Raw genomic sequence first — 27,632 nt, 5'->3', positions numbered from 1 at the left:
AAACGTACTAAGCATCCAAACTTTCCGAGATCGTTTGCCTTTCGTCTCTAGCACACCCGAGGGAATGAAGAGTTTTCGCACACCTCCTCCCCTCATACCTTCCAAGTAACGGCTAACTCCTACGACTGAGGTTTGAGCGCGAGGGAAAAGCTAAGGAACGATATTAATTACACACCGAAAAGCGCTGCTTCGTCACCGATCTTCACCGTAGTCTATGCTCCACGGTAAAATGGGAGGGATTCGAAAAAGTCCCTACTTACAAGGGTTATGGCCTCGCGTCTGATAGTATACGTCCCGTCTTGGTTCTGAACCGAAAGAACGTATCGAACGTCGACCTCATCGCCGTGCTGGATGACAAGGCCAGTACCTTCTTGTTCGTCTTTGTGTGTGGGTGCGTCTGCGTGACCTTCTTTCGCCTGCTCTTTCTTGTGTCGTTTTGGAGATTCGGGGAGGTCTGCGTTGGCGACGGCCCTCTTCTTCGGATTAGGGGACTCCGGAATCATCGTTGGAGGGTTGCTCGTTGGAGCCTTGGTTTGCGCTCGAGGGGTCTCTAGTTTGACGGTCGCCGCAAGCGTCTTGACAGGTGAACTCGTCGACTCTGCACGGTCGACCTTGGGTTTGCTCGTTGGAGCCTTCTTTCGTGTTTGGGAAGGTTGAACGGTCTCTAGCTTGACAGGCACGGCGAGCGTCTTGACAGGCGATGATGGCTTGCTTCGCATTGGCGTAGATTGCCCTCCGTGTGCAGGGACTTCGTCGTCCTCCTCTTCGGTTTCTTCGTCCTCCTCTTCGGTTTCTTCGTCCTCCTCTTCGGAAACTTCTTCAATCTCTTTGACTTCCTCTTCGTGAGATTCTTCGTCCTCCTCTTCAGAACACCCCTCTTCCTCATTCAATGGAGTTGTTTGAGTTGGGTCACTCAGCTCCCCCACACCTACATATTTCGGCCACTGACCAGGCCCTCCGCGGACGGCAGGCTCATCAGAGTCAACGACTTCAAGGGAATGAGACGCGTGTAGCAATTGGTGAGAGACGTTAGACATTCACATACCTAATTTACTGCCAGCAAAGCAAATGTCACTGGCGAGTCCGATCTCGATAAGATGACAGCTGTAGGAGTAACGGATGACTTACGCCGATCCCGAAATTGAGATGGTGTATTGGTTATAGGCAAAGAAAGGTAGATACACCTGAATGTGCTCTGTCTGGCGCTCATCAGTAGGTTGGGTAGACGATTGGGAAAGAATCACCTTGCCACCCTCGAGGGCACCAAAGTGGCAGACACACTTATTACCTGAGTCATCTGTATAGTGGACTTCTACATATGACCTCTCCGAAGCCTGGTCGCCGGCGAGCGCGACATGGGTGAGCAGCACAGACTCGTTAGCAAGCAAGTGGCTCCTGTTGCCGGAGTAAACTCTAGACCTAGAAATGATTAGGATGACGCATAAATTACCCAGATGAACAGGTTTCACCAAAGCGAGTCTTCGACGTAGCACACAGTCATTGTGGCGGATGGTAGGAGTGGAGGGATGGTGGTCGCACAAAGGACAAAGGGCCTGGTCATGCTGGGGGGAGGCATAGATTCACGTGATCATTATACAGGAGTTTAGGAGACTTCTATACCGTACACCCCTAAATAATATAGACATGTTGTGCTTGAACCATTATTGTTCACTTCAAAAATGACCAGAGATGTTTGTATCGTGGCAGAATCAGGATCCATGGCAAAGAACTGGTGATGCGACGAATCGATGTCGAAAACGAACCCTCCAAGCTTGACGAACCTATCGGTGTAGTGCATACCAGGAGGGTTCCGGTGATTCGCTGTAAAAAGGGACGGCGCGTGGGACTCGGTAAAATGCTGAGCAGTCGTGTTGTCGGCCAGGCCCCACATGGTTACTCTGCGCGGCGCACGGCCTACAGCAACCTGCAATTCCACCGTGCTTGCGTTTAGCGTTCGAGTGGCAACAAATGAACGCAATCTTCAGTGATACCGAAGGGAGCGGCATCTACATATGAGAATGCTGCATGGCAAACAACATCCTGAAGCCGTATAAGGACTTCTAGTGTGAAGCGCTTGTAGAACAACATCCCAGAAGTAGGGAATTGTCGGAAAGGGTCCAGGGAGGAGTGGTCGTCGCTCAATGGTGAGAATGGTGCGACGAGGAGGAAAGTATCAGTAATTTGTGATCCGTCACTTCTTCTGCGGGTGTGTTGAAGGATAGCTCGAATTTGACCGGCACACCTTCTTCGGGAGTCGTTGAAGATCATATGACAGTCCTTCTTAGAGCAAGAGAGAGGCCGATACACCCCATCAAGGCGCCTGACTCGTTGCATAGGGATGAAATTGTTAGGAATGTGACCACCGGCCATTTTTGAGTCAATTCTCGCTATACGCGCCTTCAGTAGCGTGTATACCGAGTCCTGGAGCAAGGCACTTCGCTTCGGCGCCACATCTCCTGGGTCTTGAGTGGACGGATCGTCAAAACCCAACTTGTCCTGCATGAAAGTTGATCGAATATCAGCGTCATGTTGAACAGACAAGGAGTTGATAAACGATTCGAGTTCAGGAGGCATTTGGGGAGCGGTTTGAAATAATGCCCGCAGCCGTTGCCCTTGCGTAAAGTGGCGAAATAGAGTGCCCTCAAGTTCACCTGAATTGAGTAGGAGTGATCGGTCACAAGTCCGTCGTAAAAGTGGAGTATTCGCACCAAATTTAGAATTGGTCATGATTTTTTGTATCATGCCATTAAACCGTTCAAACGCAAAGCAGCGCCACGAATGTACTGGTCCCCATCGCCTGAGATGTTCTCCAAAGTGAAGAGATATGTGCTGATTCGGTACAATCTTTATACCAGGGTAAAGAGAAAGGAGCGAGGTGAGGTAGGCGTGCATGTGAAACTCGTAGGCACGGACATCCGCGTTGGATAGCTCGCGAAATGAGGCAATCCTGACAGCTTGGACAAGATGCAGAAAATTTTTGAGCATGCGTCGTTCGTGAGTTGTAGCCGAACGCCCTGACCAGAGACGTGTCAGTGTGATAGGAAGGTTAACGGTGCAAAATGTCCTCCATTCGTCGGCTTTCAAGCGCCCTCCGGCTGCCTCTCCAGGCTGGTGTGGCCCTCTACCAACACAGGACGGAAGTAACAAGCGAGCCATATCTGCTTTAACCTCACTTAAGGTCTGCTTTCCTAGAACAGCGGTTTTCTTACGCTTGGTGAGGGCGGCGTCGCGGGGGTCTGGGACGATTAATAACTCCTTGGAATTGATTATACGCGCGCGTTTGCGCTGTGAAGAAATATCAGCCATACAGATCGGTTGCGCTATGGAGTCTACGCACGTCCTCCTGTATCCAATTGACCAGCGTTCCTAGATCGGCTTCGGCGAGGTCTTCGGGGGGGAGCTTGAGTATACCTCTGCAGATCTCCACAGCGACGCTGAGCTTCATATGGAAGCGCATGACTTCTCTAGATCCTTCTCTGTAAAGGCGTTGTGCTTCTGATTGGGGAGATAGTAGGCACTTCTTTTCCGTGGCGTCGGCCCACCCCATCTGAATGCGCTGGGGATCTGTTAACTTCTGGTCCCGAAAGATGAGAAATATACGAACATATGCCCTTAAGCTGGTGCTAAGAACGTCGATGGTGAGCTTCGTGTTATGAGGTAAACCAACTTCTCGACAGAGCTGGCTTAGAACGCTGAGGCCAAGTGCTTTTAGTGCGCTTTTGGGTCCTGTTCGCAAGAGGTGGCGACCTATGGCCATTTTCTCCTTGGAAGGAGGCTTGGCGAGGGGATCAAAAACGAGGCCAGCTCCATCCTTTGCAGATATGTCGAGACCCCAGACCTCACGGCAATGGCGTTGAAACAGCCCAAGATAGAAAGCATGCATGGAATCAACGACGACATGCTGAGAGGGATCCCAATAAGGCAGTCGAAAAAACTCGGACCATCGAACGCCGTGCTTCTTGAGCAATTCGACTTGAAGCTTCTTCGTTGCAGCATCCCTCCATTGTCTCCCAAGCGTCTTCAAGGTCTCCCCGTCGTAGAACGGCCAAGTATGATAATCCAAGTTCTGCATGTCGCTTGAACGGATGTTGCATTGTAGGCATGGCTTGCCACTAGTGTGCAATGAGGCTCCGGCTATTTGATGGGCCGCGGGCAAGTCACAAACGACTGGAACCATAGCGCAGCGAACGCGAACGCCTTGAGGGTGCAAGGGAGTTCTGCTTAAGAAGATGCCTTCGTTCCACAGAACGAGTAGGTCGTCGACGAGCGGAGAGAGGAAAGGGTTGATCTCTTCCTCGGAGGGCGAACTGGGACCAGGGATAACGCCTACGAAGAAAATGTTTTCGGGGTGAAAGCGAATGGAGCGCGGAAGGTTCAAGCATGCCATGTACATCCCTCCGACCTTGGCAACTTTACCCGCGGGGCGAGTGCATCCTGGATTGAGATTGTCGAAATTGAAACTGAAAACTAGGCGACGTTCGTTTGGTAGCTGCACCATGAAACGCCCGTCCCCTGATGGGCCATGAAGATCGCGAAGGATTGAACCGTCCCAAATGTCTTTCATCGTGGCGTCGGAATGGTGATTGCCAGCGAGAGGGAACTTGTCCAAGTGGGGTGCAATGTCGGACCTGCAGAACATCCAAGCTAGCCAATGCTTGAAATCTTGGTATAGGAATTCATGCTCCGGAAGGAATTTCTTCGTCTCATCCTCCTGTTTCTGTTTTCGCATGTACGGCTCCTCAACATGCGCCCTCTCCCTCTCCCCCTTTCTCAGGGGGCAGTTACATTCTTTCGCGTCTGGGGTGGCGCGATACGTACATCTCTCCGGGAAAGTCGTTCCAGCGTTCCGATCGAAGGGGTAAATACAGTAACATTCAGAGCAGCAAGCGTATGATTTAGACGGAGGACTCAGGTATGGCATGGCGTTCATGACCGTACGGACATCTTTAGGGAGCTCCGTCGCCAATTTCATCAAATCCGGGTCCCCTCCCTTGGTGGCAGCGATCTTGACAATGCTCCGAACGCCTTTCAGAACATCCCCCACTTTCAACATGGAAAGCCCGCTGAGTAAGTGTAATGACGCAGCGAGCAAGAAAGTGATCATCAAAATGGGATTCCAGGCGAGTCGGGGGGAGAGGAGGACAGCTATGGTAAGGGGTCAAATGCTTGAAATATAGCCATCCGAGAAATAGACTTACATGTGTCAATAACATTCTTGAGCTTGTCTTGGTCCAGCTCATGTTGATGCTTCATCCAGCGCCGCTTCCAACCGTCAATGTCGATGAACGATCGCTCAATTGCACGAAGCACCAGAGTAGAACGTAGGCTCGACGCGTGAGTCTTTCGACGGAGAGGATGGTGCTGAACGAAATTCCGTACTTGAGGAAGCCACGTTTCATATTGGAGGAGGGGAGAGTTCTCAGGTGCCGATGGATCAAGCTCAAGTTGAGAAGGAGCATGTGACGGCGGAGCTGTGGCTTTGAAAACAGGGCGAAGACTGAGCGCAACATCGTTAATTTGTTCAACGCGGGTCTGAAAGGAGCGAAGCTGCGAACAATACGCTTCTAACTCCTCGTTGCAGTAGATTTTGGGCGCTTTAGCACGCCTAACATGTCGCGGTCGGTCGTCTTTCTTGTCCGTTTGAGCGCAGTTCTCGACAATCCCTGGGGCACAATCGACGGCCTGTTGCCAGCACACAGCAAGTCCCGATTCCATGACGGATAGTTGGTGTTTGGAGTACTGTGCATAAGCCAAATATCGTCCCCGAACGAGATCGGCGACGGTTCCAGGAACAATGGTTTCATGACTTTCGCAGTCCCAACATTTACAGAGGTACAGCTCGCCACAGATGGGTGCGGGGCGGTGAGGGAGGGGGTTGGATCGGATCGGTGGCATTGGGATGAACGTTCGATAATAGTCGAAACTGGCTGTCAGAGGGATACATATATACCGTGCGTGCGTGGACCATCGAATCAAAAAGCAAGCCACCCATGGACCAAGCCACTCTCAACTAAAGCGAAGGCTTTCTTCGAGGGTCAAAGGTTTCGGAGGTGAAAGGCTAAAGCGCATGGTCACCGAGTGAGATGCAACGTGTAGATCTCTACACGTTCAAAACAAACGGTATAAGGTAGTCGTCTTAACTGCGCTGATTCCGTCTCTTTGAGCACTTTCGAGATGGGAAGCGCCCGGTGGCAACAACGGGCCTCTTGCTTGTGACGCTTGTCCTCGCCATAACGTCTGTGGAAACATGAGGCAGACGAATGCGACCCTAGCAGTAAAGTTCGGTATGGGCGGACATTTGGCTTGCGGTAGCTGTCTCGTTAGTTGGTTTAAGAAGCAAAGTTCAAGAAACGTGCCATCCAGTTGTCCTTCATGCCGCCTAGTGGTGGATAAGAGACCGTGCGCAATGAAAAGCCTGACCAAGCTATATGCTTTGGCTAACAGCGGCGGTCCGAGGGGTACAAGAACGCGGAGCTTGACGAAACAGTGGGACTGCCTGTTTCCCGTGTTGAGTGAATGAACGAGCGCCGGAAGGAAGTAGAGACAATTTGTTGTACAGACAGTAAAACACTTGTTTGAATCTTCTATTCTGCTACAGGACGCGCGCAGACATCTAGCAGAAAAACCCAGTGAACAATGGATCATTTCGGGTTGCCGAGCACGCACCTTGAGCCATGTGCCATCCTTCGCGCATGTCAGCAGGATGTGCCGAAGGTCAAATGCGGGCTCCGTGGATTGGAAGAATGCAGCCTGACATTGCCTGCCGAACATCGAGTGGACTTGGGAGGATACCGGAAGCGAGGACCAGAGGACTGCCAGAGTCCACTTGATGGCGAGGGATATCAGAGAACAGTACAGCGATTCCAACGCCAGTGGACTGCCAGAGTCCAACCAGCTGCGAAGGTTACCAGAACCCAGCGCAAATACGGTTGCGTCGAAGTTTGCCAGGCGATGTGGGTTGACTGTGAGACGAAGTCTCGGACTGAAGTACAGTACTGACCACGTGATTGACCACGTGCCCGGCGCCAGGGGTCATCCATACATATTTGTTGTCTCAGTGAGCTTCTAGTATACGTGGACAGCCAATGATCTATACGATACGCGTGCGTTCGTGCCATCCATTGACTTGGGAAAGGACTCAATGACGAAATATTCAACGCACGTTGAGCACGACTGCTCAAGGCAATAGATACAACGTAGAATTGATGCAAAAGCAGTACATGTCGTGGATGATACAAGGTAGAAAAGGGAAACAATATAAGGTGACTTGGAAACAGCCTAAAGAGAGGGATCGGACTCGGTGGCCTCAATAAGAGACACCCCGGCCTCTGCCCCGCCGTTAGCGGGTTCCTTCCGGGCCGTCTGAGGAAGAGACGGCTCGATGTTTACGGGCTGCGAGTCGGTGATAGGGATATTCTTCTTGGGCGTCCCATCAAGAGGCGGCTGGAGGTTCGCAGGCTGCGTGGCGCTGGTAGCAATCTCCTTCGGGGACACCACATTGAGAGACAGGTCAGATTTTGCGACCCTCGAGTTGCCAGGAGCTGGGCTGACAGCCAGTTCGCGCACATTCCATAGCTTAACTTCTATAAAGCGAGTCAGTCGCAGATAGTATCATCCATGGTATCAAACTCACTAATACGCAGTGTTGTATCCTTTGCAATCCCAGACAAAAAGGCGGCATTGGGCACGTGGGTTGGAGGAACGAAAATCAGGCGCTCTCCTCCTTTGGCCATCCCATCCAAATGGCCACTTAGCCCTATTATCGCTGAGCAAAGGTTGGTAGAATGAATGACGAGATACTAACCGTACAAAGCAAAATGGTCACCGATCGTGATACGCAGCTGGCAGTCCGGAATCAATATCAGGATAAGCAAGTGTGGGCGGGGACTCACTGGGGGCTTCTCGAAAGTGAGGGAGGCGAATTTCCTGAATGAACCCCCTTGCCAGACCTTCAAAACATAATAAACGTCTACTTTCGACCCGATCGTGATGGGGGCCCCGGTTCCTTTCACTCTATCCTCCGATTCGGGTACATTGAGACCCCCGGTATTTGCGATGCTCTCGGGGCGAGGGGTCGATGAATCCGCTAGCAAAACAGAGCCATCGGACTGGAGGCTCGTTGCCGTGTCGACGCGTTCCAGGTCAGGAGCGCCAGCCGCCTTAGTCTGCCTCCGTTTTGCGCCCTGACTCCTCAAAGGATGAGGTTCTTCTTCGTTCTTGCGCTTCTTCTGCTTCTGAGATGGCTTGGCTACGGCTGAGGATATGCTATTCGTCTCGCTAGTAGTGTCCGCAGCCTTTCGCTTCCTCGTTGCCTTATCAGAGTCGTTCGCTACCTTCCTGGTCGGCGCCTTGCGCCCCCTCCCGTCTTCCTCATCGTTGATTATGATGCTAGTTCTCCGGGCCTGTCGCGGAGGGTTTGCGCGGGCTCCAGCAGCCGCAGCAGGCCTGACAGGTGCAGGCTTCCTTTGTACATGGTCACCGACGCCATTGCCGCCATCAGCTACAAAATCATGCGTGAGTATAGAACAGAGCACGTTCACTCGTGCGAAGGAGTAGACACACCGGCAGGCATGGTGGTGATATTTGTCTTCTCTGGGGCGGAGTCACCAGCAGTGGTGGCAGTGGCAAGGACGGTGTCCACATCAGTGTCTAAAGTGACGACATGACAGGACAGGATCAGGGAAACAATACCAGGGAGACGCACCATAATGAAACCCAGAAACTGATACTGGACTAGAGGAATCAGGTCATCAGGTCAGCAAGGCCGCGGCAGGATATAGACGGCAGTGGCGTACTTGGGTCCGTCGTTAATGACACTGTAGGAGCCTTCAGCGCGGATTATATGTTTGAATCGGATTTGCTCGGTCTAAGAGACGGTGAGTTGGATGCAAGAACAAATGAAACAAAGGGGGCTGACCCTTCCTGGAGCCAGCCTTCCTAGCTCGAACGTTTGTAATACTCCCTCGTCATCATTGAACTGTAGAGAGAGGACGGAAATCTCTTTCCCCGAAGGTTGATCAGAATATTGTAGGGAAGTGATGTACCCGTCTTCTTCAAGGACGACGGGGGTCGTTGAATTGGCTTCGCTATAGCGAATCCTAGGTAGGAATGTTTCACATCAGTTGCATCGACAGACCAGGTCCAAAACGACGCGTACCAAAGTTTCTTGGTATTAGGCATGGAGAAAGTGTATCGGTGGCGCTGTGAGTTGGTGGAGGAAGGGTGATATGCTACCGGTTCCTTGCCTGATTAAATACACATTCAGCGAACAAAGCAGCCGTATAAAGACCTCTTGTGCCAGGTGGTCGAGGGCACACGCACGATTGATCGGAGGGCTCAAAACAATGGCCCCCTTGGACCCAAAATACTAAGTCCTCTGAACAACCGTCTTGACCAGCATGACCGCGGGTGCGCAAAGGTGTGCCGGGGGACCACAGCGAGAGCGTTGACCAGATGGATCCAGCGCGGACACCAGAACGCGAGGGTCACCAGAACCCAGCGCACCTATTTGAACGCCAATAGACTACCAGAGTCCAGCTGGCTGCGAGGGCTACCAGAACCCAGCACGAATGGTGTTTTCGTAAAGTTCGCCAGGTAGAACGCAATGATGAGATCGATCAACTTGAAAAGGAGCACGCAGTCATTGACACAAGCGCCCATCACGGGACTCACCAGGTGGAAGTGCAATGTGACAAGCGCATCGGACTACTCATTCAATCTCCGAATGAATCCTGACGGGTTTAGCCCAAGCTCCCAGTTGGCTCAAGCCTGACTCCTCCCCTGACTCCTGTCCACAGGTCCAATCCGTCTCACCAATATACACCCTAGCATCACAACGATGTCTCCGACTCCAACAACTCCCACCACTAGCTCCTGCGACGAGTATGATGAACTTGAAAGCGAACCAGACTCGCAACAACAGCAATCGCCTCAGAAGACCAAAACTAAGCAACGGCCGCGAACGCGTCGCTCAAACCACACCGTACTTGAAAATGCTTCGAAACAGCAGTCTAGCAAGGGCGAAGCTCATCAGAGACTACTTCTGCGATTGAGAGAGGCTGCGAGTGCCCGACGCAAAGCCAAGAAGACGAAATCCAATAGACATAGACCCGCTCTTTCCATTCGCCAACATAGACAAGAAGCTTTGGCTCGTATGCATCATCACTCTACGTCCAAGGCAGCCCCCTCCAATGTTCATGACAAGACAAAATCAGCACCTAATCCTCGTCAGTTCTGCCTCACATTGTCTATGTCAATGCTAACTACTTCTCAGCACCCACTTCCCATGGCAGTCTTCGAAGTGATGGCGAAGCTGTCACGCTAACGCACGACTATGTTGGCGACGATGGCTATCCGTTCGCGTCCACAAATACTACCCCTATGCGGCAGACGGCCAAGGATTCTCCAGTTGCCCATAATGACCTTCCCCGTAGCCCTGATGCCATTAGTCGCAGACTTCATTCCACCAGTCCAACACCCCGAACATTTCTTGCCGCAAATGATAGCGGGTCTCAACCCAGATCTCCCCAAACACCTGTCAGCGAATACGTGAACCAAGCATCCGTGACTCCCTCCCATGAAGTCCAACATGAGCCAAAGTTGCTGAATTCCACCATATCCGACCTTTTGACCTCGCAAACATCACTCTTGGAGTCCCCAAACACTGCAATCTCTGTCCTCAACCAAGTCTTAGCAAGCCTTCAGTCATCCTCCGGATCAACTCCACAAGAACTCTATTCAGAGTGGGCCAGCACATACGCTGCGTCACATGAATATGAAGCGGAGACAGTGGATTCAACATCCTCCCGCAGCAACCTGTCAAGCGGCTGCTGTTGGAGCAACAAACAGGAACTCAATCGAGCCATTCGAGCCACAGTCGCCGTTAAACGAGATACAATCCGCACACGCTTGGCCGAGCGAGCAACCTTGGCGGGACTCGTTTTCCCTGCTTCACAGTTTCCTTGGCACACCATGCGCTATACGCTATTTCAGCAAGGCTATCAAATGCTGAATATTCCTGACGAGGTCCCATTTCCCGGTCAGGAAACGCTAAAAACTGGGTATCGCGGACTGCATGGTCTGCCTACGAATTTATGCACATCTTGGATACGTTGCCTTCCAAGTGATACATCCCTTGGAGTCTCCTTTCATAAGCTTGAACCCGCAGCCGCCGATCGTAAGCTTTGTCATATCTACCAACTTTATGCAATTGAATTCTGACAATTGCATTCAGTCATGCGCAGCGGTCGCAAACCCGTCTTTGTTTGCGCGCCTCCCCACCCTGACTCTCTTCATCCAAATGCTAAGCAACTCTTCATCACAGAGACTCGGATGTGGCAGAACCGCAACGGCCCCCCGAGACGCATCGAAATGAATGAAGAATTGCTTGGCACATACGAAGCCCCCGCTGAGTCTGACACACAAATGGATGCGTTGTTGATGAGACGGAGTGGTGGATCCAAGGGAGTGTCTCACCTACACGGAAATTCCGAAGAGATGAGGGCCTTGTTGCAGAAAATCCTTGCGGCTCGCCCAAAGGCCAAGACTTCTGGAACATTCATTGTCAGTGACGACTCTACGGATGATGGGGTGTCCGATGAACCCAATAACGGAGGGTCCGATGAAATCGATGACGAGGGGTCCGATGAAATCGATGACGAGGGGTTTGACGAACTCGACGAGGAGGGGTCCGAGAGCCATTCCGCATTTTCAAGTGCCTCCGTGTCCCGCCAGCTTCTGCCTCTAATCAACACCCCTCATCCATCTCATCTCATCAGCCATCCTCGAAAGTCCCACAAACAAGCTAGCACTTCGCTTCAAGATGAGAATATGCCCCCTCCACCCTCAAAGAAGAAAAAAACCTCGCATCGGCTTTAGGATCATGACTGAGTAGCCCTACATAGTTACGGAACTTTAGCACCACACATAGCCTTCACGTGATTACCAGATTTGAGTACCACATTGAACTTTATGTTGTCATCAAGCATACCTTTCGTCTCGTCTCTTCAATATGGTCCGCTTATCTACCAGCGCTTGTAGTATTGTAAAGCGGGCCCTTGACTAGATAATACGCAACGACGGCATTAGCGAAAGCCAGTCGAAAGATATTTATTAGCATCAATATAAGGGGACTGAGCGGCCACACGACTAAACCTAACAAAGGTCCGTACAAATCTTTACATAGAGTCGCTTGTACGTGCAATCGGTAGTTCAAGCAGTAATTTGATCGCTGGTCATGACAATAGTTGAAGGCGAGTGCTTTCGAAGTCGCGAATGAGAGCTGAAAGCCTGCGCGCGGTGACATTGCTGGGGAGATCAACAGCAAATGTGAGTTCAAGCTTCTTGCATATCGTTGGGACGATAACATGGACAACGATACGGTCTGGGAAATAGGAAGACGCTTGAAAGCAGCCCCGTGCGCGTGCGGGGCACCCGCGGAAATCGATGTCGACACGCAAGGACGAGTGCGCCGTGAATCCAGCCCAATCAGCCATCAACTCATCGTGGTGTAAGCGGAGGAGGAATGCGGCGAAACGCATGATATGTTCGCGATCATCTCTGGGTAAAACGTGGGGGGAGAGGTCGGGGGTCGTCAGCATGTATACATCTCGAGTAACTTGGCAATGTCGATGGTGTTGTTCCCAATCGCGACGTTGACACTCGTGCGAGCAGTAATATACTGACGAACATGCTCCGCAAAGCCATAACGACTTGTTGTTGCGACGTGACAATGCCCTGCACTTTCATTAAGTCAGCGGGATCGTAAGTCCAGAGATAGGGTTCACTCACAGTATTGCATCTGGGGTTCACTAGCTCCTTTGCGATGAAGGTGTGCAGTACACATTGCCTCGCAATGTCAACGACACGAGCGCTACGATAGTCCGATGAGGAGACGACTTCTAAGGCAACACGTAAAAAAGGAAGACGCGTGCACTGCGTCACAACTTCAAACAGAAGTATATCCAGCGGGGAGAGCGTATCATCCTGATTGGCTCCTATGCCTTCATCAATGAGCGAAAGAAGATTCTTCATCCCTTGCCTTCGACCACGCGTGCATAACATGAGGATATCGAGGCAACTTCGGAACCCAGAATTGGAGTAGCCACGATCTAGTTGCGCAGAGTAACAGAACACCATCGTATGCATCATAAGCCGCATGTTCTTGTAGCGTGAAAAGCTAGAAGACTGTGGGAGGGGAGTCGAGACAAAGGCGCGTCGAATCAGCTCGACCAACTTGAAAACGAAACTGCTTGTAGTGTAGTCTACATTCGAAGAAGAAGGAAGAAGATTCTTCAGCGCTATCCAGGCGCAGTTGGATAGACGCTGGGGTACCCGCTGCGAGTCGGAGGAAGTATAGCTAAGGATCGCGTCGATCAGGCCGACAATTTGGACTTCGTGGAGGTGATTGTTGAAGGTATGACATTCCCATACATCGACCGCGAGGGGTAGGAACGAGCGGACGGTCCGCGCTCGACTGGTGATGCAAAGGGTGATGTCGGCCTTTCCACTAGTAGGATCAACGCATCCTTGGGATAGAAAGGTGTTGATGAAGTCCATCGCAGTCTGGAACCGACGTTGCGAGGATGAGACTAGAGCATGGCTGGGTTGATTAGGGGAGAAGGTATGAATTGGTGAAAGATGGCTGGCGTAGCATGAGCTGATGAGCTGCTTGGTCATGGCAATGAGGGCGGGTATATGTTTCGTCAACCGCATCGCGAACAGCCTACAATAAGTGACCTCCGAAGGGCGGGAAGAAAGCGGTCGGCGTAGAATGCTCGTGGCGAGAAGAAGCCTCCCCGCCACTAGCATGTCATTGTCTTGATGTTCAAAGATGCGAGAGAACAGGCGTAAGACAAAAGCTCGATTGGTCGGATGAACATTGCGGGCGACAGAAAGCCGTCTTTGAAAACGAGGGAATTGATGGTGACGGCTGGCACATTTTGAAACGATGGTGAGTCGCACCATCTCGAAGCGGGGGTAGGTAGAAGTGGGATTCAAGTGCCCAAGGTCTTATAAAGCAGGTGGGGACAAAGGACGCCTCGTGTTCGTGGCGGAGGGTGTCACAGCATTGCAAGCTGGCGCAGACGAGCCACTTGGTAAAGGACCGATGAAGTTATGCGAGGCCGAAGTCCCGCCGATTCGAGAGGTAAACACAGCCCGGTGATAAAGTGACGCACGTCGCGGCGCGTCGCCGAGCAATATAAATGGACATGTCGTTATTCAAGCGGGGGGAAAGTACGGAACAAAACGCTTAAGCCGCTACACTAGTAAAACAAAGGGAAGTCGAGTGGCCATCCCACCTTCCCAGCTTTGAGCTTTCTCAAGGATGGAACGCGTGCCGCGACGGTGATAGCTCTCTTCTTCCCAACTCTTTTCCGCGCCGCAGTCGCCTCTTGTGGGACCGTTGAGACCTCCTTGGTCACAATGCTCGAAGGGGTGCTGGAGGGGGGTCGCCCCCACACCTTACACAGTATCTGGTCGACTCGCTGGTCCCAACATCTGGGGAATCGACAGTTGTCAGGAAATGCAGTCAGAACGTCAATAGGACCGCACACTTACTGAGGTTTACACCAGCGAGACAAATGTCACTGTTTTGAAAGATCAAAGACACGTCGTGTATGGCAGTGAGGGAACACTTACGAAGGTCCTTGAACATGAACGGAATATACCTTATTGCTAAAGAAAGGGAAGTACACTTCGATGTGCTCTCTCTGTGGATCGTCAGCACGTAGATTAGGCCGAGGAGCATGACGAAATACCTCGTGAGCTAAGAGGGTGCCAACATCCCAAATACGTTTCTCGCCAGAATCTGCTACGAAATGAATGGTGACGGACGAGCTTGCGGAAAGCAGTTTCCCCGAAAATGCGATATGAGTGAGCAACAAAGACTCAAATTCTATGTCGTATACAAGATCGCCAGGGCACACTCTGGCCCTAGTTACGTTTAGAACAGCCCGGGGCATGGGAGAAGAGGAAGAAACTCACCAAATCGAGTTTCTAACGAAGGAAGCCATTCGAGAAGTTGAGGGAACAGAAACAAAGGACAAAGAGGGACGCGCTTTATACATGAGCAATTCGGGCCACGTGAGCAAACATGAGGCAGACGAATGCGACTCTAGCAGTAAAGTTCGGTATGGACTGCCGAACACGCCCGCGCAGCTACGCAAAGAATAAAAATGACTGGATTCTCTGTCGAAGTGAGGTCCGGTGGGTTTTGCCGAACGAGATCCTAGGAGAGCGGGCACCCGACGAGTAACAGAGACCAGGTGTCAGCGAGGGCTCGTTCGTCGAGGCTTCAAAGTCTCCGTGGCGAAACGACACATATGTGCAACGTAGTGGAGGTCATTTCGATATGAACGGCGTCGAGACGATAAGAGCATGTGGCAAGGGTTACTAGAACCCACGGTTCCAACGCCCGAGGCGTCTGGCTAACTGATAGGGTAACTAAAGACTACTCCGGTGTCGCCGCTACTGGGGAATCAAGGCAATGTCGGATGAATAGCGTCGAGGCAAGGCGAGAAGGGACAACGACACCCCCGAGTCCAGCCGGCTGCGAGGGTTACCTGAACCCAGCGCAACTATTGCGTCGCCAGAGGACCTCCAGGGTCCAGCTAGCTGCGAGGGTTGCCAGAACCCATCCCGATGTCGCTGCGACCGAGGCAATGGTTGAGGTGAAGTCGGGATGAGTGGCGGCTTCAAGCGCCCATTTCCTCATCAACCAGTGTGACGAACCACGTGTCTTTCTCGGTCTCGTGCCTCCTTGTGCTCCTTGGTTCAACGCGCCTTGAACGCGATCGAGTGTACAATGGTTCATACACCAATACGTAGAATAGGTCGTCCTCGCGGCGTGCCTACAGACATCCAGCGGTTCGTGCAATGGTTCATGCAATGGTTCGTGCAACCTTTGGCATGTGCGTACGCACATCCGGTGGTTCGTACAATGGTTCGTACAGACGGATATCCAGTGGCTTGTGCAAGGGTTCGTACTCCGATGTACAGTTGTACCCTCCGCGTGTGCGTACAGACCGCCAGTGGTTCGTACATTGGTTCGTACATGCAGACATCCAGTGGTTCGTGCAAGGGCTCGTGCAGCGTTTGTGGTTCGTACATTGGTTCGTACAGGCAGACATCCAGTGGTTCGTGCAAGGGCTCGTGCAGCGTTTCGTGCGGCTGTTTGTACATTTACAAAGGTGTCGGGTGTGGCGAGCTTGACATACGAAGATTCCAATTAATTCGACATAAAATGCTCCTGGAATACCTCCTATGGGCTAAGGGGCTAGCTCGCTTTCCGGTGGCGCCTTGAATTCAAATCTCGACAGACAACGAATGCTCGCAAACATGTAAACAGTATGAATCTATCTAAATATACCTATCCGTCACATTTCCCTTTCCTTTTTGACAGCGAGCGATCATATGTCTCTTTCTTAACCCAGCTAGGTTTCCCTTTGCTCACGGTCAAGTAGCGAAGCCTACCATTAATGAATGTAGAGAAACCTTGTTGCACCGGTTTCCAACCTTCGACCCAGATCCACATATCGGTCTCCGTCCCAAAGGTATGGACAAAGAGGTCGTATTCTTCGGGCGATGCCTCAGAGTGGAATGTATCAGGTGGGTGAGGGAGTGGTAGGGCACCACATGATGCAAACCAAACCGTCACGACGTCAGGACACTTCGAATGATGTCTACGCTCAAAATATGCCTAGTCTCGTGAATAAGCAGGTTTCAGAACAGAGCGGCGACACTCACGGATCTGTTCTCCGAAGCTGGGTCGCTAGGAACCGGACCAACTGGATCGGTGGCATCGAGGGAATGGGTGGGTGTCAATTGCGCCTTTGGCTCGTAACCCTCCTCGTCGACCTGCACTTTGAGGCAATCAGAGACAGGCGTGGTGGGCGCGGTGGGTTTGGTTGTTGTCGTGGATTGTCCACTTGATGGGGGAGTTGCACTGGTGCATGATGAGTACCTTGGTGCCGTGATAAAGCCTGAGGGGATGAGTGTTAATACAGTTACAGAATGCACTGGTGCACGCGGCAGTGATACTGCATAGCGACGTTGAACGACAGTTCGGTAGGGCGGCATGGTGGACGAGAATGAAAGAAGGCCACTGGGTGCTAAAGCTCTCAAGCTTAAAGCGCTAACTTGCTGTCCGGAGTATGTCACGTTGCAGTTTAAAGATCCGACAAGTGGCCCTAGGAGGGAGTCTGGTCAGCTGCGACCTTTCCGCCTGTCGTGCTCTCTATCCTGGGCAAGTGTCTCTTTCTAAGCAAGCCCGAAGTCACCCCTGGTATTCTTTGAAACAGTAGATGACTGTCAAACGTCTTCCTGCCGTCTGTGTTATCACTATTAACTGTATTATTAACCGTATTATAAACACTATGTCCCCATTTCGTTGGCTTATGTTTCGCCATGCCTCACCTTTTGTTCAAGGTCGAAGCGAAGCGAGGCTGGGTTGATACCATGCGGATGCGGACGCCAGGGAGAAAGGAGGCAAGCGTAATAATGTGAAACACGTCATCTGCGTTGGACAATTACAACATCTTTTTCCCAGTCATGTTGCCACCACTGACCATCCTCGCACAACCATTTCACCGACACTGCCTTGCTCATTGCTTCCCTATAAAACCTGTTGCCATGACCTGTCGATCTGTGCATAAATTCGATACATTCGAGGTGGGGGATGGAGTGAAATAAGTCCACTAAGAAACTTCGCTCGCAGGCGTAACTGCGACGGATAAATCGAAGACACCGCACACGAGTAGATGCGATGGCAAGAATCACTTGTCGGCTGGAATTCACCCCGTCAAGGGCCAAACCATCCCCATTGAGTTCCCAACAATCAAGATTCTTCATTATCGGGGCGAAGCGGACGATCGACCGCAAGGTACAGCCACTTGACAGCACTTCGATGTTTTGAAATAGAGAACATGACCGCCGCGCGCTTCGATTAGGGCAATATGCCGTATCACCGATCCGTAGATGGGTGATGGTGCCGACTCCAGACTGGCGATCCAGTAGTACAAGATGTGGCACTTGAAGTTTCCGCAATGTGGTGGGTAGGGGAGGCGGAACACGGAGTGATATGTTTTGAACCGCAGGATGCGAGAACACGAACGAGTGGAGATTTCTAAGTCTTTCAAGTAACACACTGATTGAAGACAATGCTGGCCAACAAGTGTCTGCTATAATGACCAAGTGCGTTACAAAGCGAGCGCGATATCCACCACGAGCGCAGATGCTATAAAGGATCCTATCCACGAATATCGGCCGACGAAGTTCGACACGTTGGTATAGCAAGGGGTCGGCAATAGTAAGACATTCAGTGGATGCGAGTGATAATGCCCTTAATGTCGACCGGTCTGTCCAGTGAAAGATCGAGACAAGCACGTCGTGAGGAATCGAAGCACGCATAACCGAATGAAGTGAGGTTGAAAAAGCTCTGAATATGTATAACCATTCTAAACGCGAACGTGTAAGTGGCACTGGTCATACATTAGGTTTATTGGGCGTAGAAGGGGTTTGACAAAAGCGAAAGTCACTAAAAAAGCTGATTGTATTATGAACCTATGCTGCAATTATCATCAAAGGGATCTACTGTTGACGAAGTAAACGAGAGCCAAGATAGCGGGGAACGGTTGGCACGCGGGCAAAGCGATCAAAGAAAGACTGTGAATAGAATACTGCGCAAGTGCGCTCTAGGTCAGGATCAACAAAAGATATGGAAGTCGCGGATTGCCCCGGGACACGTGTCCGAATAGTGGGAGGGGCGCCGCGCCATGAAGACATGAGTTGAGCTAGCGCCAACACATAACGTCTCCGATCCTCGAAGATCGGAGCACACAACCCGGTCGACCCGTCATCGGCAGACACGGTCAGCACGTCCCCTCCAGCTACGCCGGGAAGCCATCCTGGAAAGCAGTAACCAAGTAATGTGTCACGTTCAGCGGCTTTGCGATGTGATTCGTGAGGAATATGCATATACGCATCAAGTGCGCGAAGTTCGCTACGGAAATTGAGCTCGCAAAGTACGTATACGACCATGCGAGCGATATCGGCCGGTGGGAGGGAATCAAAAGTTAAGGTGTAGCCGTGCACTTTGGCAGAAGCAGCATCGGGGATGGCCATCTTGATATGGTGTTTGGCGATCCATTGGTGAAGCAAGGTAGTCATCTCGGACATGCGACCTTCCGCGCCACTATTTGCTTTGAATGATAAAAGGCCTGCTTCCTTCATGGAGAGCAACAAGAGCTCACGCCACCGCGTTGTAGTATGAGAAGAAGAAGTAGGGGAGCACTGGGCTAGGCGTATGGCATCTTCATAGTTCAGCCACGTGATGAAATAGGAGCTTATTCGTTTATTGACCATGCTGGTGGTTGGGGGGACAAAGAGATGGGGATCGGGGAAGCGATATCCGCTGTCACCAGGTGTCCATTCGGCAACAACACGAGAATTTGAATGATCGACAGCTGCAAGGGCATCGCGCCATGCTGGAAGGATAGCGGGCCAAAATGGGTGGTCCGTGGGGTGAAACTTGGCGATGTCTTTGTCGTTTGGCGCCGGTAAAGCTGCATGAATCATTGTCAACAATAGTAAATGTATCTTCTATGTGGGCACATACGACGAGACCTGGATACGGAGGGAGCTGTCTGGATCTTAGCTCGCTTGGCCGGACGTTCAGAGATAGAGACGTCGACTGGTCCGAAAGGCGATTGAGGCGCAAGCCCAGATTCGTCCGCGGAGAAGTGCTGACGACTGTATTTGTAGATTGCGTCGAGCTTCAGACAGCTATCTGAGGGGCCGACAAAAAGCGAACGGGATATCCCTGGAAATGGCTGAACGACAACAGACTTGGTTGTCTCTTGCAAAGGGGCGAGGGACTTGATGCGAACATTTGGGGAGAACTCGGAGAGGTCTCTGAGAAGCCACACGGGGATGCCTGTCTGGGCGAACTCCTCAGCAACCGTAAGATTGTAGGTAATGGCGCCAATAAATGGATGGCACGGCGGAAACTTTGTACTGAGTGGGCGAAGCTTCGAGAGTTCCTTTTTGACAAGGACCATATAATCGATGTAAGCACGGAGGTCGAGCCAGCGGCGTTGAACTTCAGCAACTAGGAAAAGGACGTTCGGGAATATAGTGGCGAAGGTTGAAAGACGGTTAACCCAGATCTGGAGCTGATTAACAAGCATGTTAACCCATTGAGAGTTCGCTTCCGTTCTCAAGCTATCCTTGTCCTTAGAGAACTCTTCAACTAGCCTCGAAACACATAACTTGAACGAGGTAAGGTGAACGAATTTGACACTATACCTCTGAGGTACAATTGGGTCCGCGCTTAAATCAGCTTCCTTCGGCGTCCACCACATTATCGAACGAGGATCGAATGGATCGTCGATGCGCTTCAAGACGCAAGCATGGTGACAATATTGCTGCTGGTACAGCTGAGGGCACTGAAACGGATCGTCTGGGCCCCAACGCCCATCCTGGCGAAGAATCACATGCGAAGTTTGTTCGGGCGGGGAGAAGAGCTCTGGGGCATTCGGGGAGGTGATAAACTGGCGACGGCCAGGAATGACGGCACCGACAATACCATCCCATGCCTGGTACGCTGAAACAGATACTCAGTGGACTTGGAATTGCACTGGTGGAGATGCACGTACGTTTATCGACTTCCCAATCTTTATACGCCGTTAGCCTCGACGGAGACTCGATAAGGAGTTCGGGTGTTAAGGCTAGAGAAACAGTTAAGTGGCAGGGATGGGACAACGGGATGCCATTACACGTACAATCCGCCATCGATTCGATGCTATTAGGGCGTACGGGGACAGTTACGACTGAGAACTGACAGCTGATGTCAAAATCGTAGACACTGCCCGAAAAACCAGACGTCCGCCACCTGCCATTTTGGGCCGTTCGGCATGGAGTGCCGAGCCTCCGATCGTCAAACTGCCGCCTTGGCCTTTGGCTCGAGAGTGTCGTAGAAATTCTAGGAAATTCACAGAAATTTAACAATGAGTTTCTTCTGCTCGGGGTGAATGAAGCAGTAATTCCCCATGACAGCAAGAGAATGTTGTTGCACATTGTGCGGCGCGTTGTGCTTGGACGCGTGCGGAGTTCAAGTTTGCTTATGTCATTTGCCCAAGATGGCAAGTGGCTGGATGTCCGGTTTTCCGGGCACCAGTGTCTACGATTTTGACATCAGCTGGAATAGGCGACGGATGAGACCAACTGATCCGCGCACGGACCCTTTCATCTCAGGGGGATAGGAGCCAATTTTCGTAATAAAGACAAGCCCGAGTTATCCGATTTGTATCTAAACAGGCTACCTGAGATCTTCAAGGACATCCAAGCGCAATTCGTTGATATAGGATTCGTCCGCCTGCATCAATTTTCCAGTCATATACGCCGTGAAAAGGGCTACTAGAACGTAACAACATGCCGGCAAAATAGCCGCCAACAACACAGTAGAATAAGATTGAATGCAAGTGTGGAGCCATTGCAGTATTGCGGGCGGGGCACGTACAGAGTTACGAATTGAGCGATGCTCGTTGCAAGGCGGCGGCGATGGAAATGACTGGTGCTTGTCTTGAGGATCGGCACTGGGCAGGAGTGGGTTGCTACCAACCGGGAAGGATGACGGGGATCTGGAGCTCAAAGCTGGAATGTCGACAGCGATCGACGAGGGCTCCTCGCAGGCCAACGTATCACTTTCAGGCACAGTTATGTAGCCCACTGGGGAACCTTGGGCGGTAGAGTGAGGGCGCGCGTACTGGGCTGCTGGAGGGTGGTGCGTTAACTGTGCACGTACTACCGGGGCTGACCTGCCAACGTTGGGGGAGGCATACAGTGGAAGATTCTCGAGTTCGTGCAAGGGTGTTGACATCAGCTGCGTAGAAGCAGAAATTCGAATCGGGCCTGCGCCTTCATCCTCGGAGTCACCATCAAGAGGGGGACCAAAATCGCAATGTGGCGAAGAAATGGGGGAAGGCGAGCTAGACTCGAACATGGGAACAGGGTCGGAATTTTGTGAAGGACTCCCCTCAATCGTCGTTTCGGTGGCGGAGAAGGGACGCCTGGGTTGTGGCGGTCGCTTCGGCAAAAACCTGGCCGCCTTCTCGAAAGCAGTCAGCCGCAATAAGATCTCAGCATTCGTCTTCTGCATGACTCTCACTGAGGCTTTCTGGATGTCCTGACATGAACAGTAAGCAGCAGAGCTACACAAGTGCCATCACACACACTCACGACATCGGCTTGTGCTCTCCGTGCAATCCTTGAGGCCACATTCAATTCGTCCTTGAGGTTCGATAGTTGGGCAGCGGCAGGATGTTGCGCGGGTGGTTGGTCAAGGTTCTTCATGAATGCGGGGGTACAGAATATGGTCGACGGATGACCGTTACGGTCAGGCCTTTCGTTGTGGCCAATCCTTTGTGCCCTCAACACGTGCCGTCATACAAGGAGAGTCGCGCACTGAGTAAGTACTGAGCGCTGAGATGTAATCTCGTCTCGAGCTTCGGGGAGGAGCCGGGCAGACTTGGAAGTCAGGGTCAAAATTTCGAGCGCAAGTCTCGTTGAGCTAGCAAGAATCAGTCACGGATCTGAAACGGCGACGGTCTCGCGCGGACTACAAGGACTGGAGTCGAGACTAGCTGAGATGGTTTATTACAAGGGTAGACTATGACAGAAATATTGCGAGACATGACAACGAGCACAGTAACTCATGCAGCACGACTCACTGCTGTTGATGCCCTGACCTCTGGCAACGGGCGTTAGGAAAATGGGCTCGGCAGGCGAAACAAACGTACTAAGCATCCAAACTTTCCGAGATCGTTTGCCTTTCGTCTCTAGCACACCCGAGGGAATGAAGAGTTTTCGCACACCTCCTCCCCTCATACCTTCCAAGTAACGGCTAACTCCTACGACTGAGGTTTGAGCGCGAGGGAAAAGCTAAGGAACAATATTAATTACACACCGAAAAGCGCTGCTTCGTCACCGATCTTCACCGTAGTCTATGCTCCACGGTAAAATGGGAGGGATTCGAAAAAGTCCCTACTTACAAGGGTTATGGCCTCGCGTCTGATAGTATACGTCCCGTCTTGGTTCTGAACCGAAAGAACGTATCGAACGTCGACCTCATCGCCGTGCTGGATGACAAGGCCAGTACCTTCTTGTTCGTCTTTGTGTGTGGGTGCGTCTGCGTGACCTTCTTTCGCCTGCTCTTTCTTGTGTCGTTTTGGAGATTCGGGGAGGTCTGCGTTGGCGACGGCCCTCTTCTTCGGATTAGGGGACTCCGGAATCGTCGTTGGAGGGTTGCTCGTTGGAGCCTTGGTTTGCGCTCGAGGGGTCTCTAGTTTGACGGTCGCCGCAAGCGTCTTGACAGGTGAACTCGTCGACTCTGCACGGTCGACCTTGGGTTTGCTCGTTGGAGCCTTCTTTCGTGTTTGGGAAGGTTGAACGGTCTCTAGCTTGATAGGCACGGCGAGCGTCTTGGCAGGCGAACTCGTCGTCGGCTCCACTTGTTCAGTCTTGACTTTGACTTTGCTCCCTGGAGGGTTTTTTTCTGTTTCGAAATGCCCTCGTGAAGTCGTACGGCGATGTCCGATCTCGCTTCTTGTAGGGCTAGTTTCGTCGTCTTGTTCATATTCGGACGTCACCCTCTGAGCGTGATCCTTCTGCCAACCTAAGAAATTCGTCCACTGGGCAGAGGGCACGACCCTGGTATCGTCGCCACTGAGCACGATCTCGGGCGTTATATCATCCTCTTCAACCGGAGAAGTGCCTCTCATTGCTTTAACCAACTCATGTTTGACAGGACTTTTCTTCATCTGATTGGATGAAGGACTTGAATCACCGAACAGCTGCGTTTCAGCGTAGAGGTCCGATGCTGGGCGATGATGATCCACTGAGAATAAGGAGGATTTCATGTCAGCGAAAGCGGTGAGCACTAGCGGTCGGACACCTACACAAATTGTAACCCGCCAGGCATATGTCCCTGGTAAAATCATCAAAACGACAGCATGCTTGATAAATGCTGAGCTCACGATTCTCCTCGAACGTTTACTATGTATTCTTTATCGGAGATAAACGGAAGACGAATATAAAGTTGCTCCTTCTAGTTGCCTTCAGTGGCATATCCGCAAGGAAAGGACTTATGCTCACAAATCCACGAATCAATGTGCCGATCGAGCAGCAGATCATTTCATGTCTTGCCCCCTCATAGAGTATGTCTACACGCGTCTTCGCACCACTAGGAGGGCCGGCGAACGCGACGTGCGTAAGCATCAAAGACATTCGAGGGAGTGGAGTAAGGGAGTGGGCTTCGAAGGTTTGCGACCTGAAGAAACAATGACAGTACGGCGCACAAAAGTAATGCAACTTGCATACCATAGCATACTCTTGATTTTTCTGTTGTCCATAGGAAGGAGGAAGGTGTCGAGTACAAAGAGATAACCAGTCCAACTAGCGCTTCATTAAGCTTTGTATTTATTTATAAACAGCCTGTAGGTGCACGCCGACACGTGAGCATCAGTGCTTGTGATCATAAACGTTCCAGCGTCCTTCAAGATCCTTCAGCGCAAAGTGACTCACGATCGGATTATCATATATCGATAATCATACTGACTTGGGAATGCGGCCTACACGCGCAGAATCTCCTACACTGTCTATTCTGGAACCTACGTTAACTGGACGGACTCCCCTCTTTCTTCAGCATCAGTACCCCCATCTCTTCGGCAATTCAGCTAAACAAGCCCGCAAGCGAAGATCCTCTATGGCGCATTCTACTAGCTCTCTTTGCTCGTCATCAGCAGAAGATGAACTGATTGACAAGCCTACCCGACGGCGACATGCGGCTACACCTCCCTCAGCGCGGGTGGCGGATGCATCCCTAGAGACAAGCCGCGCGATTGTGGCGACCGTGAAGCGATTGACTGAATCCAGATCAACCAAAGCGGGAGGTGTCCGCACGCAGGCGGCTTTGGCTGTAGTGGAGAAGAAGCTGAGCTTGCCCGAGCTCACCGAGCAAGTCGAGAGGTTGGTAGCCTCTGAATCGGCCGACGCTAGGGACGAAATCGCGTCTACGTTGGCAGGGATGTTGGAAAAGGACAACGCCGATTTCACCGCAGAGCTCAAATCCTATAATATCGACCTTTCAGTAATCATTAAGCAGGCTGTTGAAAATGTCGAAAGCTCTCCGGCCTCTGCTTGGTATCTGAAAAAGGCGCCTTCCGAGACATCTGCCGATACAGGCTCTCCTGACCGTTCGCGTCAGGCATCGCATAGTCATCACCCCCGATCGCTTTCGTCGTCTAGGAAGTCAGACTTTTTCAGTAGTAGCAAGAATTTCGCGTCGTTTGCCATCGACACCGGCGGACAGATCAAAGAGCTCAAAGCAGAGCTCTCCCAGGCCCAGAATCTGTTGGCCGCAAAGAAAGGTTTAGAGGAGTCGTGGCAGAGGGAGAGAGACTCGTGGGAGAGGGAGAGGGCAGGATGGGCGAAACTTGAGCAGAGGTTGCAAGAAGTGGCAGATGTGTTCAAACAGGATAAGGCCGACTACAAGCGGGAGAAGGAGAATCTTATCGAGAAGTGGGAGAGCCGTCACGCCGAAGCCAAGGCCGAATGGGAAAAGCAGGCGAAGAAGTGGGAGGACCGGTATGAGAGTGAACTCCAAAAGCGGGAGGTACTTGAGGAAGAGTTGAAGGCCTTGAGGGAGCGGCTTCGTCCTAGCGCGTGAGTGGCATGATATCAGATGGGATAGGTGGAATTGCAATGGGGGGTTTCTGATTAGCCGGCGTAAGAGGTCATTGCTCATTTTTCACCGTTCTTCGACTCGGTAGCCCTTGGACTACTCTATTGTGTTTCTGTATGGTACCAAAGTGTCTCTGGCTCATGTTATGAACAATTGAACCACGTGAACTTTAGGCATGCATCGCGACATGAAAGAATCACTCGACCTAGGCAGTCTCTAGGCAGCTCAGGAGTCATGTTGTGCTGGGGGTTGTCACACAATGATGCCTGCGTGGCCGAAGCATGTTCATGTTATGCAGAGAGGAGATAAACGGAAGACATGCAAGGACAGGGCAACATAATAGGCAAACGAAAAGTCCGATTCATGTACATCAACGAGATGAGAATAAGTGCGATATGGTACGCTGGACCGCCGTTGATGCCCTGACCTCTGGCAACGGGCGTTAGGAAAATGGGCTCGGCAGGCGAAACAAACGTACTCAGCATCCAAACTTTCCGAGATCGTTTGCCTTTCGTCTCTAGCACACCCGAGGGAATGAAGAGTTTTCGCACACCTCCTCCCCTCATACCTTCCAAGTAACGGCTAACTCCTACGACTGAGGTTTGAGCGCGAGGGAAAAGCTAAGGAACGATATTAATTACACACCGAAAAGCGCTGCTTCGTCACCGATCTTCACCGTAGTCTATGCTCCACGGTAAAATGGGAGGGATTCGAAAAAGTCCCTACTTACAAGGGTTATGGCCTCGCGTCTGATAGTATACGTCCCGTCTTGGTTCTGAACCGAAAGAACGTATCGAACGTCGACCTCATCGCCGTGCTGGATGACAAGGCCAGTACCTTCTTGTTCGTCTTTGTGTGTGGGTGCGTCTGCGTGACCTTCTTTCGCCTGCTCTTTCTTGTGTCGTTTTGGAGATTCGGGGAGGTCTGCGTTGGCGACGGCCCTCTTCTTCGGATTAGGGGACTCCGGAATCGTCGTTGGAGGGTTGCTCGTTGGAGCCTTGGTTTGCGCTCGAGGGGTCTCTAGTTTGACGGTCGCCGCAAGCGTCTTGACAGGTGAACTCGTCGTCGGCTCAGCGCGTTCTTCTTGGGTGGCAGTAGAATCATCAACCTGACTGGTACCTCCACACCCTGACCACAGCCCAGTAAGCTGGTCGTCATGCTCGTCAACTACGATACCGAGAAGGGCCTGGTAGTTGGTGAAATCGCTGGAACGTGAGTAGTCGCACACTTACGACACTTAAAACCGGCAAGGCAGACGGTCCTTTCACATGGCCAGTAAATCATTGTGCTCACGAAGAAGGGCATAAAACGTACGAGGACCCCCGTACATAAACGACGCATCCGTTGTCAGTGATTAAAGCCAAGTTCAACTCGATGTGTTCTCTCTATGCTGAGTGAGCGTGCGTCGAGGAGACGAGGCAATAAATATATCACCGAACCAGCTAAGAGAGCACCGATGTGTAACACCCGTTCATCTCCACAACGGTCGCTGTAATGAATTTCGATGGACGACCTCTGACCCAGGGGTTTACCGACAAACGCCGCGTGGGAGAGGACAAGAGCAAGCTCTGGGACAACATTGGTACTGTTGCCGATGAAGGTTTTTGACCTAAAGAAATTTCAGCAGGATGATGAAGAAATAATGGGAAAAGAAAGCGTCACCACATCGAATTCCCAACGTTGAAAGTCGACATTGACCGTGACGCAGTTGTTGAACAAAGAGGTGAGTGCCTCTGTTGACACAGGAGGCTTGCCACGTGATTGCGCACACATTCAAGGGTACGTCGACTTAATTGGAAAGTAAGCTCGCCACACCCGACACCTTTGTAAATGTACAAACAGCCGCACGAAACGCTGCACGAGCCCTTGCACGAACCACTGGATGTCTGCCTGT

General features: G+C 51.6%; 9 protein-coding genes across 9 annotated transcripts; 2 read left to right on the top strand and 7 right to left on the bottom strand.

Annotated features, from left to right (window-relative positions):
• Positions 1 to 167: 167 nt before the first annotated feature.
• PC9H_008686 (uncharacterized protein) lies at positions 168 to 1,501 on the bottom strand (the record flags this gene model as incomplete). The annotated part of the gene is made up of 6 exons (XM_036778194.1): positions 168 to 212; positions 261 to 988; positions 1,046 to 1,074; positions 1,129 to 1,199; positions 1,245 to 1,419; positions 1,470 to 1,501. The coding sequence occupies 6 exons, from the start codon at positions 1,499 to 1,501 to the stop codon at positions 168 to 170; spliced, it is 1,080 nt and encodes a 359-aa protein (XP_036629622.1).
• An 8,337-nt stretch (positions 1,502 to 9,838) lies between these two features.
• On the top strand, positions 9,839 to 11,877 carry PC9H_008685 (uncharacterized protein; the record flags this gene model as incomplete). Its single annotated transcript, XM_036778193.1, has 3 exons — positions 9,839 to 10,226; positions 10,274 to 11,176; positions 11,234 to 11,877. 3 exons carry the CDS (start codon positions 9,839 to 9,841, stop codon positions 11,875 to 11,877), a joined length of 1,935 nt encoding a protein of 644 aa, XP_036629621.1.
• A 356-nt stretch (positions 11,878 to 12,233) lies between these two features.
• On the bottom strand, positions 12,234 to 13,713 carry PC9H_008684 (uncharacterized protein; the record flags this gene model as incomplete). The annotated part of the gene is made up of 3 exons (XM_036778192.1): positions 12,234 to 12,616; positions 12,681 to 12,735; positions 12,790 to 13,713. 3 exons carry the CDS (start codon positions 13,711 to 13,713, stop codon positions 12,234 to 12,236), a joined length of 1,362 nt encoding a protein of 453 aa, XP_036629620.1.
• A 706-nt stretch (positions 13,714 to 14,419) lies between these two features.
• On the bottom strand, positions 14,420 to 15,014 carry PC9H_008683 (uncharacterized protein; the record flags this gene model as incomplete). The annotated part of the gene is made up of 5 exons (XM_036778191.1): positions 14,420 to 14,499; positions 14,560 to 14,588; positions 14,641 to 14,711; positions 14,760 to 14,934; positions 14,986 to 15,014. 5 exons carry the CDS (start codon positions 15,012 to 15,014, stop codon positions 14,420 to 14,422), a joined length of 384 nt encoding a protein of 127 aa, XP_036629619.1.
• A 1,355-nt stretch (positions 15,015 to 16,369) lies between these two features.
• Positions 16,370 to 17,079, bottom strand: PC9H_008682 (uncharacterized protein; the record flags this gene model as incomplete). The annotated part of the gene is made up of 2 exons (XM_036778190.1): positions 16,370 to 16,699; positions 16,747 to 17,079. 2 exons carry the CDS (start codon positions 17,077 to 17,079, stop codon positions 16,370 to 16,372), a joined length of 663 nt encoding a protein of 220 aa, XP_036629618.1.
• Positions 17,080 to 18,588: 1,509 nt separating this feature from the next.
• Positions 18,589 to 22,350, bottom strand: PC9H_008681 (uncharacterized protein; the record flags this gene model as incomplete). The annotated part of the gene is made up of 6 exons (XM_036778189.1): positions 18,589 to 19,562; positions 19,616 to 20,602; positions 20,655 to 20,726; positions 20,781 to 20,835; positions 21,518 to 22,183; positions 22,237 to 22,350. 6 exons carry the CDS (start codon positions 22,348 to 22,350, stop codon positions 18,589 to 18,591), a joined length of 2,868 nt encoding a protein of 955 aa, XP_036629617.1.
• Positions 22,351 to 22,955: 605 nt separating this feature from the next.
• On the bottom strand, positions 22,956 to 24,407 carry PC9H_008680 (uncharacterized protein; the record flags this gene model as incomplete). The annotated part of the gene is made up of 6 exons (XM_036778188.1): positions 22,956 to 23,000; positions 23,049 to 23,893; positions 23,955 to 23,983; positions 24,033 to 24,103; positions 24,151 to 24,325; positions 24,376 to 24,407. 6 exons carry the CDS (start codon positions 24,405 to 24,407, stop codon positions 22,956 to 22,958), a joined length of 1,197 nt encoding a protein of 398 aa, XP_036629616.1.
• A 212-nt stretch (positions 24,408 to 24,619) lies between these two features.
• Positions 24,620 to 25,723, top strand: PC9H_008679 (uncharacterized protein; the record flags this gene model as incomplete). The annotated part of the gene is made up of 1 exon (XM_036778187.1): positions 24,620 to 25,723. One exon carries the CDS (start codon positions 24,620 to 24,622, stop codon positions 25,721 to 25,723), a length of 1,104 nt encoding a protein of 367 aa, XP_036629615.1.
• Positions 25,724 to 26,108: 385 nt separating this feature from the next.
• PC9H_008678 (uncharacterized protein) lies at positions 26,109 to 27,068 on the bottom strand (the record flags this gene model as incomplete). Its single annotated transcript, XM_036778186.1, has 5 exons — positions 26,109 to 26,167; positions 26,217 to 26,327; positions 26,384 to 26,420; positions 26,469 to 26,965; positions 27,053 to 27,068. 5 exons carry the CDS (start codon positions 27,066 to 27,068, stop codon positions 26,109 to 26,111), a joined length of 720 nt encoding a protein of 239 aa, XP_036629614.1.
• Positions 27,069 to 27,632: the final 564 nt, after the last annotated feature.

Source organism: Pleurotus ostreatus, assembly GCF_014466165.1.
Source record: "Pleurotus ostreatus strain PC9 chromosome Unknown scaffold_6, whole genome shotgun sequence".
Taxonomy (NCBI): domain Eukaryota; kingdom Fungi; phylum Basidiomycota; class Agaricomycetes; order Agaricales; family Pleurotaceae; genus Pleurotus; species Pleurotus ostreatus.
This window is presented reverse-complemented; position numbering and strand designations above follow the sequence as displayed.